The following is a 14235-nucleotide window of genomic DNA, read 5'->3' on the forward strand; positions in this document are numbered from 1 at the left end:
TGCGTACTAGGCTTTACCGGAATGTTCAAAATATTATTTGTACTTTCTTTGTAGTTGCTTTTTAATTAGTAGTTGATTTTTTCCCGAGTTTTTTTCACTATCACACAGAGAAAAAATAGTCATTTTTTAACTATTTTGGATTCGGATCTATTTTTGATACTTTTTGACAATTTTACATCCAGATGTATTTTTTAAACTAGTGAATAATATGTTCGTTAATGATCGCTATAAACGAGCAAAAAATATTCAATTTCATACTGTTTCTTTTTAAAATTTTTATTTGGGATACACTGATTTTGGCAAATAATCGGAGTTTCTTGTTTTGCACAATTCTCATTAAAAAAAATAGAATTTTTAAGAGTACATTTTTAAGATCTACAACGGCAGCACTTTATCTTACTCCCTCACAACTATTTTTCAAAAAAAAAATGAGCACTACACAACTACATTTGCAAAAAATCTCACGACTTCATCTTTCTACTGTCATTTCTGTCAAAAATTCTTCAATGTATTGCACAACGAATGATGTGCATAGAAGAAGAACAAAATCAACATCCACCAACCGCCACTACCACCAACCACCATCAATTTCAAGTTTCCCCAGTTTTTACTTCATCTTCTTCTCATTTTTCTCATACATTTGGCCACCACACATTTTTCTTATTTATTTACTTTTTATATTCTTTTTTTGAATTGAAAAATCCAAAATCCAACGAACCAACGAACTGTGTGCGGATTGATATACCTACGTTCCATTTGTGAAACTTGAAAACAATAACAAAAAAAAACTAGAAGCCATAAGTGTTGATGCTTTTTCAAAAAAACAGTTCATAGGGTCCCCGCGATTGCAAAGAATATTATCAAGCTTTAGCAACGGCGACGGCTAAAAAGCAACAAAACAAACACAAAAGCAATTCAATTAATTAATTTATATTCTATTTGTAGAGCTCTCCCTCGTTCTCCTCGTACAGAGTATACCTTTGCTTATTGTCCACTTTTCCATTTGCAAGTCGAGCAATGGTGCGTTCGGTTCGGATTTGTGTCTTGTGTGTTCTCTGCTTCTAGTTTTGCTTTTGGTCTCTTCTTATTGTTGTAGTCTTAGTTTCTTGCAAATAAGTTCCAAAAGGCATAAGCTTCTTAAACTAGCTGGGATTAACCTCTATCGTCTCCTCTTTGTCTCTGCCAAATATTCTTTTCCAACCCAAAAAAAACGCGTGTGTTTCTTTCTCTATTAGATAGTTTTTATATAATCGAAATCATCAACAGAGTGCGTTAGTGGGAATCTAAAAATATCCATCTACCCTATGTTCCACAAGTGAGAAAAAAATTCTGTTGTATTTAGGAAGCTCTAAAGGTTTACCCCAACTCGAATCAACTCTTGAAATGCTCACAATTCGGTCGTGGTTGAGTGATTTTCTCAGTTTCCTTCCTCTTTGTTCAATTTCTTATAGTGTCATTTTGTTTGGCAGGCAACTACAACTGGCTGGCAAGTACAAAAAACAATGTCCTGCCAACCACCTGTTTGCGGCCGAGTGAGCGCAATAAAGTCACAATTTGAAAATCTTAGTGGTTCCACTGTGCCTCCATCATCGTCCAATAGTAATAAGAAAAATCTCCTCTTCCAACGTACAGCCACCTCTCTGGACATCCCAGAGAAGCCAAAAAACTTAAAATGTATAACTGTCGTGCCAACGTCTTGCTCAAATTCTCGAATACCCACTCAGCTATCGCGAGCTACACAATTCAAACAAGTCAAGTCCGCCTCGCTAGATTCTGAGGTGCGACTGACGCGTCACACGAGTGATCCGGTCAAGAGGAGTAGTATTAAGCGTAGTCCAGCGTTTCGAGTTGGTGACAAACACAATAAAGCTGTGTTTGTCAAACAGAATTCGTTGGAACCTAAGGAACTGTTGCCTGAGAAGCCTGCCAGACTTGAGAGTTTCTTGGTTAGGAAATGTGCCAGTGATATTGATCGATTGCAACAGCCTGGTCTGACTGATTCGATAAGAGCAGCTTTGCGGAGGCCATTACCGAGTGGTCCTCCGCCTCGGAAACCACCACGAGTGGTTAGTTGTGGAATACCCACGACCAGTACTCCCAAGGAGCGTGAAATACACGAAAGACTCTCACTTCTTGAGAATCAATTAGCTTTAAGGAAGAAATCGAAAGAAGATGAGGAACAAGAACAGGAGCAGCTATTACCACATGGTAAAAAATCGAATAATTTACTACAAAAAGCCAAAACCGAATTAGTCCTTCATACGAGGACATCATCGTCGAATCTCTTAGACTGTTTATCGTGCCACAAAAGTGTTGCCAATATTTACGATTCGGTTGCGCCCGATGAACGTAAACCCCTGACCCAAAATAATTCGAATTCGAACTCTAATTCCAATTCGACGAACGTGATTAAACGATTCTCGAACTCTGTATGGCCATCAGCATCGGTGCAGAAAGATGAACCCATTTACATGGAACCATTTGCACATTTAAAGAAGAAAGTCGACAAACAGTCAACAACAACAACAACATTGTTGGTGGATAGTAATAATCGTTGCACGAAAATCGATGAAGTAGAGGAACGGTTGCACAAAACTACAACACTCAATGGAAGAGATATGGATGCCGTCTCATCATCGGCAACTGAAGACAGTAGTGTGAGTGATGAATCTCTTCATAGCCATAGCGGTGGAAGGCAATGTGCATGCCCGGAACATCATTGCAATGGCGGAGATAGCGATGTGCATTATATGGTAAGTTGATTCGACACATATTGATTTTTTTATTTATTTATTTCTTTTTTTTATTTTTTTGTTGCTCCAACTTAACTAGGCATAGCAAATAGGTAATATATTATAGAGAGGTATACATAGTCTTTTAGTCTGATAGTCTTGTCTTGTTAAGGTTTTATTTAATTGATTGTTGTTGACTCTGAAATGTCAGTCAGGCAGCTCTTAGCTATTTAAGGGAATATTGTGGTCACGTAGAATAGTGTAAAATGTGATTACTATACTGACTGACTGGGTCTACTTCGTATGAAGAGTGGTTTTATTTATTGCTACCGTACCTTTTGTTTATTTTTTTGTTCTGTATGGGGCTTCTTTTCTTTTACTTTAATTGAGAATATACGCCTTTTTATTAATCTTGTTAGCTGGGTTCTGGGTAAGAGGTATTTGAAAAACAAAAGCTAAAAATTCATTTGACTGGGTTAATATATACAGCTTTTAAAAGGCAAACATTGTTAGTCTTCGTTTTGTTTGTTTTTGTTCAAATGATTCATTTGCATTCTAGGTGTTCTAGATGTTTTTGATTTTTGTTATCTTTTCTTGATATTTCTTGTTTTTTCTCTCTTTTTGTTTTCTTGATAAAATCTTCTTATCAAAAAATTTGTATTAAAAATAGAGATGCTTAAATCAGGGGTTATGAAAGTATAGCAAAACAGATTAAATTTGCTAATCAGCGTTGAAGACATAGTTAGGGTTATTCGAAATTATCTTAAAACGATCTCTTGAATTTGAACAGTTAAATATAGTGACCAAGAAAGATATCCAGGCGCATTCTAAAAATAAGGATATCAAATACATACTAGGAGAATAGTTGGAAGAATGCCCAATCGAAAACAAATCAGCCTATTGTGAGTTTCAGGTAGAAAAATTGAATTTCATTTTCCCTTATTTTGAATTGTGGGCTAAAAGTTGTTCACGTTCGGGAAATATCCCCTTTTTTTTCAAAACCCTTTGAGATTGAATAAATGCAAGGTTATCGAAACAAACAAAAAATTTGTTTTGCGGAAAATAATAGTTCTACTCGGGTAAAACTTGCAATAGCCTTTTAAATTCCGGGTTACCAAACATTTTTCGGGAGAAATTTTTTTTTTTTACCTTAAACTCACAATAAGTATGAAGTATTTTCAAACTACAACAAAAATGATGAATTTTTTTGAATTAACGTTTAAAAGAAGAGCGAAAATATCTTAGAGAATTGACTAGACATTTCTATATACAGCATACTGGTGCAAACGGATATCTAACAAATTCAACGAACGTGTCCAAAGTATTCTGCACGCCGAATAACTGATATATTAGCAGAATTTTTGAATAGCTTTTCGTGCTAGAGGATACGATGGCGGACTGATATAGCATACATAGGTACTAATATGAAATTTAAATCGGTTAAAGTACCTCTACACTATGTCATTTCTATCTCACAGATGTTTATACTTTGTGAAATAGTATGGAGGCACTTTTATGGGTATTTCGTTTGGTACAAAAATCAATTTATTTTTTAATTAAGATCTGTCAAAAAACTGATTTTGACAATTTTTGCCTTCGTTTTGCCAAAAAAAATTGACTTGTTTTCTGATCTTATATCAATTTTCTGGATCTGGATGTTGCGCCAAATTTACCCCTCTTTTTCTAACACTGCAAAATTAGAATACTTTTTTTTCGCCATACAAAAGTGACACACCCTAATGTATAGGTACACTTCGTTTTATTGGTTTAAATACAGTCTTTTTCAATTATTTTGTAACCATTACTACACTCCTGCTCAAATTTAACGCACATCCTATTTATTTTAAAGTAAAGTCCTGCTATTACTTTATGCCACAGCATCATGGTTATTTTCTCAAATGAGACAATAGTGATCTTAAATTAAAGGTATGGAATAATATGTTTGTCGGGAAGATTTGGGGAGAGATTTGCTGAAGTCTGTCTGTTAACCCGCGAGCCTTTTAAAGAAGAGTCATAAAATTTCATGCAGTTAAATCTGCTTTACAACACCTACGGAGTTAGCGAGCCTTTCTAGACCTAACTTAAGTACCCAAAAATACTTGACTGATGCTCTCGAACAGCATCTGGTTCCAATCACCCCTAGATTTGGTCCACAGTTTAGTCTGATGCACGATAATGCATGCTAGAGTAGTTTGAGAATATCTTCAAGATTTTAATATTCCAGCTTCGGATTAACCACACAGAAATCTGGATTTGAATTCAATAGAACATGTGTAGGAAATATTGAAAAGATGCATTCGCGACCGAAATCCAACTCCAAGCAGTCTTGATCAACTGAAAACTTCAGTGAAAGAAGTGTTAAAACAAAACCTTCAAAAGTTAATTAGTGGAATGGACAAACGACTCCAGGTTGTCATATGCGCTAGAGGAGACTATACCAAGTATTGCATACAATTATGGGAAAGAACCGTCACCCGCTTCCATTTTTTTTAAATTTTTCTTCTTAAAAATAAAAATTATTTTATAATCTGTTTTCAGACCTTGAATTGTTAAAATTGGTTTATCTTTTTTTTGGTTGATAATACTGTTGCATTTTTTCGACTTGCTAAACAATAACAAAACACAAAAAAATGCACCAAAGAATTTTAAAGCCTTTTAAAATAAGATGCAGGGGTAGATTAGATTTTAGATTAGATTAGATTAGACTTTATTGAAGCATAAAAAAAAATAAATTTATAAATACAATATTTAAACACAAGTCGATTACGACCTGGTATATAACCGTCGGTCAGATTGACAGAATATAATATAATATTTTATACAATGCGTTTTTTGTTAATTTTTCAAATAGAATATAATAGTTTACAATATTAAGAACAATTTTTTTTTTCTTTGAATTTCTTATTTTAAAAATCAAAACTGATAGATCAAAAGCTTTCTGTTTGTATTTTCTTTCTATAACTTAGAGCCAAACGAACAAATTTGTACAAATTTTCCCAACTTTGTGCCCCATTTAAAATTTGAATAACTTCCTCTGATGTCAAATGTTTTTTTCCAAAAATATTTCGTCTCATTTCTTGGAGAATTGGACATGATCCTAGAAAGTGTGCCACGTTTTCTCTGGCATGCATGTTGCAGATGTCACACTCGAGAGGCAAATCAGGTCTATGTGGAATGAAATTAAGAGGAAGGATTTCCCCTCTAGCTCGTAGTATCAGCGATATCATTTCTGTAGGATTCTTATCATTAAAATAACTAAGAGGTCCTAGGTCATACTGCAGGTTGCTGTAAAAATCTCTATATTGCGATGATTTGGCCTGGTTGATGAAACTCTGGTGAGATTGTTCATCTAATTTGGTCACCAACTGATAAAGAGATTGTTTTAATGCTGAATGATCATGTAAATTGAGTACCAGTGTTTCATTCACGGAACATAACCTGGATTATTTAGAAAAGAACAAATTAAAATAAATAAGGGTCATACAATGATAAAATGGTAGAGAAAAATTTGAATTCTCCTAATAAATCGTTGGTGTTGCTAGACGTTAACCAATTTTATCAGGTCAGAAATTTTTTAAGTCAGAAATTCAAAATTTTTATACTGAATTCAGCATTTATTAACCTTGGCGGTATGTATGGAGACTTTGGTTGGTTGCAAAGTCCAATTGTGCCCACCATACTAAACTTGGTTTTAATTCACTGTAGTAGTTCAACCTTATCGTAATAGCTAAGAGCGCCCCATACTATCACACCGCTTCTCTTGCTTTGCCTTTTATCCAACGTTATTTCCTCTTTTTTAACGTCATGAAAATAGAAGTTATAACCGTCGGGACTACGCACAGTGGGGAACCTTGTATGGGAGAGTGGAAAAAACTCCGTAAAATCTAAACTACTGGACCGTTTTTGATGAAATTTTCAGGAATAATAGGAAATAAGAAGATAAATCAACACCAGTAATTTCCGCCCACTGCCCCGCCCACTAAAGTGAAAAATGGCTATTTAAGTTGAAAAAAGTCGAAAACTAGTACTTTTGTATGAAATTTAACGAAGACAACGTGACTTGCAGTACCAAAATATACTTTTCTGAAGGTTTTCAATGTTTTGAAATCGAATCCGAAGGCATACAAAACTAATCAGCTCCTGTTTTTGAAATATTACCGTTAGAAAATGCAAAAAAAAGTTTTTTCTTGACTATTTCGGACCTTATTCTTTTATATAAGTAAAATTGTCTCAACATATTTAGTAACGGTTTATATAATAACTGATTTCCTTCTTTCAAGACCTGTTTAAATCTTTTCGATATCTTTTTTACTGCCTGAGATATCTTGAGTTGTTTGGCATGGTATATCTACCATATAAATTATACCGTCACTATCTCCTTTATGATATATGAAGCCGAATCCACTTACTACATTTTAAGATATCTCGGGAAATAAAAAAGATATCGAAAAGATTTAAACAGGTCTTGAAAGAAGGAAAATAGTTCTAATAGAAACCGTTATTCACGTTGTATGGGGAACTGGAAAAAACTCAGTTAAACCTTAACCACTGAACCGATTTTAATGAAATTTTCCAGCAAGATTATTAAAAGCAAGGGAACCAAAATAAGATTTTCTTGCAAGCTTAATTATTGTTTAAGACTTAGGAAGAAATTTAAGAAACAATTTTTAGTTTTTAATTTTAGTCATATCTTTATTTTAGTTTTTTTGTGCTCTGAGGGCCATTTGCTGAAACGAAACTTAAATAATTTAAGTTGAACATAAGCTCCTATTCTCTACTTTTTCCTCTGCGTAAACTGCTACATAAGAGTTTATTTAGAACATAAATGCTTAAGTTTTGATTCAGCAAACGGCTGTGAATCTAATATTCGTAAACCCCAGAAAAGTTTAAATAAATTGCACAAAACGTTGAAAACCGTCCATTTATGTATTTTTCGATTTTTTTTTTAATATGTAGGTATTTTCAAACTAACGTCAGATTTGAATTCATCGGATCAAAAAACATATTAAAACATATGATTTTTAAAAAAATCTTTCCATTTATTATTATAATCTGCTTTTTTAGAAAATACGTTTTTCACATTTGCTTAGCTTCAAATTGCTCTAAAAAGTTTATTAGGACGAACTAGGATGAGATTTTTGGTGCCAAATGTTGCTGAGATTCAACACTATCATGTGATATGAGTCCGCCCACAGAGGCAAACAGAGGAAGTAGTTAAAACAATTTTTGAACTCAAAATTCCGGAAAATTATAAGTATTCTTAAATGAAAAATCGAAAATTTTTTTTTTCTGCTAAACTTGTAACTGATATTGTTAAACTGTTTATTTTTAATATATTTACAAAAAAAAATTTTTTGAAAAGTTAAAATTTAACTGATTTTATACCATTTAAAAAATACTCGTATTTACATCAGTTTTCATAATTTTTCAACTTTGAATACAAATTTCTAAATCTAGAAATTTTTTTTGAAAAAAATGCTTTCACATCCTGATTCTACAACATAATTACTGTAAGAAAAACTTCCAACATATAAAAAAATCCAGCTATCACACCAATGAGTTTTTTCCACTTTTTTCCCACTGTGCTACGTAAAGCAAACTTGATGCTATTCTTTATCAAAAAAAAAAATCAAAACTCTTTCAAATGCATAATTTAAATTTGCAAATATCAAAAAATGGATTTTCACTACACCTTACTGTATATCCATGATTATCATAAATATTATTTAAACCATGTGGATCTGTTTTAAGCCCAAACATCTCAAAATTCATAAGTATATGTTTTCATAATAACATGCGCTCATTAAAACCAGCTTCTTGTTTATGTTGGTTTGTTTTTTTCACGGATAATATTTTCGGATTCTAGTAAGGTTTACAAACCGAAACCACAATAAAAAAAACTCACTTCCTGAATAAAAAAAAAAAACACATTGAACATTTTAAATACATCAAATAAGAAAACACCCTACAAACCCCTATTACTTGGATAATTCATGATTCATTCACTTGACAGTTGCATTTGAGTAACAAACAATATAAGGTACCTAATGTGTTAAAACAATAGGTAACTCATAACTACAACGTGCTCATAGCTCATATAACAACCCTAAAAAAAAGTAAACAATACTTGAGCACGTCTTTTAGAAGAGATGCCGTTTTATTATTCAAAATTTGTATTCCCAACGGAAATTGCGTCATTTGATGCCGATACATTTATTTCCCGTGGACCGACTCAAAAGAGAGAATAACAAACAAAAAAATCAACATTTTGGTCAGTTTTTATTTTTTTTTGTATTTTTGCATGTAATCAAACAACCTGTTCCCTGAACTTGTTTTCTACAAAAAAAAAATCAGCAAAGCCTTTATTTCATGTGTAGCCCATGTAGACCAGGGTCGATAATTTTTGAAACCAAAAAAAATCATAGTAGAATGAAACCCATTGGAAAAGGAGGTGAATATGATGAAAAATAAAGGAAAAATAAATTACGGGCGAGCCGAGTTCGGGAAGTGGGTGGGTTGAGTTTTTAATGGTAAAAAATGGTATATCTCGATTTCCGGCAAAACTACAAATCCTATAGAAAAAAATTGTATGGCAAAGTCGTAGGTAATAAAAAGATCTACAACTTTTGTACCAACAATTTTTTCACTTAACCTCAAATTTTATGTGAAAAATTCAAAAAACCGAGTTTTTGGTTTTTTATTTTTATCTTTTTCAAAAACAAAAATTTTTCTACGAAATTTGGTGAAAACTTACCTTATTATGTCCCAAATACACTGTTATTTATTTGATTTAAAATATTAATTTGTTCACCTTATTTTGACTTAATACAAAAAAAACACCCTAATTTTCAAACGAAAATTCACGTGTCAAAATATCAGCTTTTTTCAAAAAGTTGGTGGGCATTTCGTTCTTTAAAATGTCTATTTTCTGATGGTGTAAAAAAAATTTTACATTAGTATACTATAGAACATGTTTTAGTAAAATTCAAAAAATTAAAAAAGCTTGAATTCGAAAAAAAATTTTTATCATTGTTTACAATTTTGGCCTATTTATTCAAATTTACACTTTAATTACTCAAAAAACGTAAGATTAATCAATGTTACATGAAATCTTACGTTTTTTGAGTAATTAAAGTGTAAATTTGAATAAATAGGCCAAAATTGTAAACAATGATAACATTTTTTTTTCGAATTCAAGCTTTTTTCATTTTTTGAATTTTACTAAAACATGTTCTATAGTATACTAATGTAAAATTTTTTTTACACCATCAGAAAATAGACATTTTAAAGAACGAAATGCCCACCAACTTTTTGAAAAAAGCTGATATTTTGACACGTGAATTTTCGTTTGAAAATTAGGGTGTTTTTTTTGTATTAAGTCAAAATAAGGTGAACAAATTAATATTTTAAATCAAATAAATAACAGTGTATTTGGGACATAATAAGGTAAGTTTTCACCAAATTTCGTAGAAAAATTTTTGTTTTTGAAAAAGATAAAAATAAAAAACCAAAAACTCGGTTTTTTGAATTTTTCACATAAAATTTGAGGTTAAGTGAAAAAATTGTTGGTACAAAAGTTGTAGATCTTTTTATTACCTACGACTTTGCCATACAATTTTTTTCTATAGGATTTGTAGTTTTGCCGGAAATCGAGATATACCATTTTTTACCATTAAAAACTCAACCCACCCACTTCCCGAACTCGGCTCGCCCGTAATTTATTTTTCCTTTCATTCTTATCATATTCCCCTTCTTTTCCAATGGGTTTCATCCTACTATGATTTTTTTGTACTTTTTAATGTTTTTGAAGGCATCGGCACTGGTCTAATGGGAGAATGTTATTTTCAGTTCTTATCCACAAGATACTAGTACTAGCGTTGGTTATAAAGAAACCACTCAACAAATAGAACTCAAAATGCAAAAAAAAAAATTAAAATGTCGCAATGTAAATGTACAAATAAAAATATAATTTAGTATTCCATGTCCATGCGTGAGAGTTGTTGAGTTGTAGAAAGTCTCACTATAATACAGGCACTTAATTTGCTGTGTGCAACGTGCTTGAGGTCTTTAATCTTTATTTAAATAAAGGCAATAAGCTCTATATTGTGTTAGGTTCCATAGTTCATTCATTAAAAAAAAAGAAAAAAAACTTGTAAAAATAAAAAGAAGCTGGATAAATGCTCAACTGAATTGTGAAGCACCCTATAAGGAAGTTTTATTGAATGTTAAAAAAGTACTTACAGCTTTTTTGAATTTAATTTAAACTCTGCCAAGTTGCACTTTAAGATATGACATAGGTACATATTGCCGCGTTCAATTGAAAGTGTAAAAGTACTTACGAATAGATGATCAAGTATATTTACTATAAGAACTACTTATGTTTTTTTGACTGAGTAGATGAGAATTGCGTTGATTTCATTGAATGTTTTTTTCATTAAAAATCGATACTAAAGATATCATGAGTAGATTGATCTAGTAAATTTACTACAAGAACTACTTATACTCTTCTGTCCGATTGGATGAGAATTGCATTGATTTCATCGAAAGTTTGCTGCATTAAAAATCACTACTAAATTATGAGTAATTTGCCACCTCCAAAGAAACGAGACTATTGTTGTGTGGATTAATAAGATAGCAGTGTAAACCACTATGATAAACTACTTATAAGTAGATATTTATGTTAATTCTAGATCTACTGACTTTCTTCTGCCCAAGTAGTTGGGTTTTGTGAACTGCTTCGATTTCGTTGAAAATGGCTTTCTTTGAAAATCGCTAGTAAAGTACGAGAAGTACTTGCTATTACTTCAAATCAGAGTTGCAAAAGCTCTTAGCTTAGGCTCTGGTTCAATTTTATAGTAAATAATAGACTTGTGAATTAAAATGAAATGAAAGCACTTAGAATTTAATGATTTAAAAAAAAAAAAAACAAATCTTATTAGCAAAGTAGTTTTGAATTATAAATTATTTCATTCACAATTAGACAAAAGTTTAATTCTTTCTTCTTTTGACTTGTGTATTGTAAAATGATTCAATTTACATATAAGCTCTCAGGAACTTTGATTGAATTGTGAATTGAAGAAAAATCAATTCACAAGCTCTAACTAAAAGAGAGATAACTCTGCAATATATGAAACATATATGTACATATACTAAATGGTTTTTTGTTATTTGAAAGGTCACATTTCTGCTCATTATAAAATAAAAACAATCAAATTTATGAATTAAAAGATAAGCTCCTCGCGATTTCATTACGCAAATAGCGATTTGGAATAAAAAGCTGATTAGCTTACTTGGTCTGCCCCTTTGGCTAAAGCTATTGATATTCTGCAAGGTGAAAACAACTGCCACTACAGGTATCTCCTGCCAACTATTTTGACGGTAAAAAAGAAATCTGAATCGTTGATAAATAAAATGCACGACTGTGGTCGCACGTACTTGCTCTTGCAGTTCAAAGCACTTTTATGTTAGTTTACTTGTAGATTTTGCGAGCTGCCTCTAAAATAAATTTTAAAGAAATTTTGTTGAGGTTGGGGAAGAGCCGACATTTAGACTAAATTTTTTTCATATAAAATTTTTTTTTTTTGTATTTGACTTTTTTGAGAAAAAATGAAAATGCAATTTTATTGCCATTGCTTTAAATATTACGTATACAAAGTTTAATGAAAATCGTTAGAGCCGTTTTCGAGAAATTCGCAATATCGTATTTTTTTGTATGGGAGGTATACGTTCTAAACGAGATATAAAAAACAAAAAAAAACCAACTTTCAGAATTCCATAAAAATCATCTGTACCAAATTTGAAGAAAATCCATCCACCCGTTTAGGCTGTGGAAATGTGTACAGATGGACGCACAACCGCACAGACGCACAGACGTACAGACGCACGGACGGAATTGCGGGACCCACTTTTTCGGAATTCTCCATCATCGTAATGTTGGTTTTGATTAAAACCTCAATTTTTTTTTTCGACACGAAACCAATACTTGCCCTATAGAGCAAGTAAAAATGAAGGGCTCAAATTTAGTGGTCCTGTAGTTGAAAAGTTTAAGTTTCTTTATTAACTCGATTCCAAAATTTTTTTGATGCGATGGACGCAACCTTGATTTAGCATTGCATTGATAAATCTCCTCGATCCGGAAAAATAGGAGAAACTTAAAACTTTAGCTCGTTCTGTAAACGATGATTTGAACAATATCGATTACTTCTTTAATTTTGGTGATGTTGCGAGCAATGATGTTATATCTTCACTAAGTCCTAAAGCTCAGCAGAAAAGTGATATGATGAAGTTTTTTCTCAGCAGATGAATTTTAAGCATTTCCGTAATGTGACCCTTCTCGCAATTTGAAATGAGGATTTTGTGCAAAGCTTATGTCAAAAATACATATAGTTATACCATTTTAAAACGAATTATAATCAACTGAATATTCATTATATTATATATACTTGCAGCCAAACTGCAAGTATGGAAACATACGAAACTTAAATATATTACATACTTTGTTTTTATAGTTTTAGTGAAAATATTTTTTGTTGTATATTTTCTTTTGAAGAAATCAATTTGGCTTTCATTTATATCTTCTTGATTATTATAATACATAATAATGATATTTTTATTAGGAACTATTTTCCTAAAAATAAATTGAAAATTTAAATTTATAAAATGCTTTGGTTTGCTTAAAATATATGAATAGTAAAAGCTTCTGAATAGTAACATATTTTTAAAGTTTATTTTTTGAACAAATTATTATGTAAATTGAAAATTGAGGGAAAGTAGTAAGGAATCAGCATATTTAAACATGGTTTTTCCCATCCAACCTTTCTTTAAAGCTGAATAAAGAATTTCTGAAAAGAAATCAGTTGCCATTAATCGTGCTTGAAGAACGCTTTTGAATACGATTAACTGTAGGACCTTGCCTTTAGAAGCTTGTTTACAGTTGTTGAGCTGCCATTTTACACTCCCCATCAGTTTGACAAAAAAACATAGTCTCTATAATTTATCTTCGTTGCAAATTGTAAAATAAATACAAATCAAGTATACCTACCCTATAGATGTAATATAGACTATCGCTATGCTATATGAAACTTAATGACCACGTCCCACTCTTAAACAAGCCATCGAGGTGGACCAGTCTAACACTTTTCGTTTCATCGAAGGTCAACAAAGAAACAGAAATCTGTTTTTTTTTTTTTTTTTTGTTTTGTTTATTTTTTTTTTTTTTGAAAAAAAAGTAAGCGGCTTGTGCTAATTCACAAAACACGACAAGTGGCTTGCAATTACTTAGTCTAAGAATCTCAAGACCTTTGCACTTGCTTTTCTACTTAATAACATAGTTACACGGAACAATCACTTGGTTAAGTGAGTTTTTCTTGATTATTCAATTAAGCTTGCTCCAATCTAGATTTCATAGTATAGATTCAGTGGATCCAGTTCGATGCTTGATGGAGCAGCTGAAGCTGATCAAGATCATGAATTTATAAAGAAAAAGAAATAAATTTGCATAAAG

The 14235-nt window shown here is 31.7% G+C and overlaps 1 protein-coding gene and 1 long non-coding RNA gene across 2 annotated transcripts in view; one reads left to right on the top strand and one right to left on the bottom strand.

Moving 5' to 3' along the window:
- The first annotated feature begins 740 nt into the window (after nucleotides 1-740).
- Nucleotides 741-14235, top strand: part of LOC129921362 (uncharacterized) — a 46690-nt gene continuing 33195 nt past the window's right edge. Inside the window, exon 1 of the mRNA XM_056003162.1 lies at nucleotides 741-2753. Coding sequence (XP_055859137.1) covers nucleotides 1503-2753 — 1251 coding nt within the window. The 5' untranslated portion in view covers nucleotides 741-1502. The remainder of the gene's footprint in view (nucleotides 2754-14235) is intronic.
- Nucleotides 13430-13926, bottom strand: LOC129921370 (uncharacterized). The gene is made up of 2 exons (XR_008773508.1): nucleotides 13641-13926; nucleotides 13430-13573 (listed from the first exon to the last, which is right to left on the bottom strand). It is a non-coding gene; the product is annotated as an uncharacterized LOC129921370 (long non-coding RNA).

Source organism: Episyrphus balteatus, chromosome 1 (assembly GCF_945859705.1).
Source record: "Episyrphus balteatus chromosome 1, idEpiBalt1.1, whole genome shotgun sequence".
NCBI lineage: Eukaryota > Metazoa > Arthropoda > Insecta > Diptera > Syrphidae > Episyrphus > Episyrphus balteatus.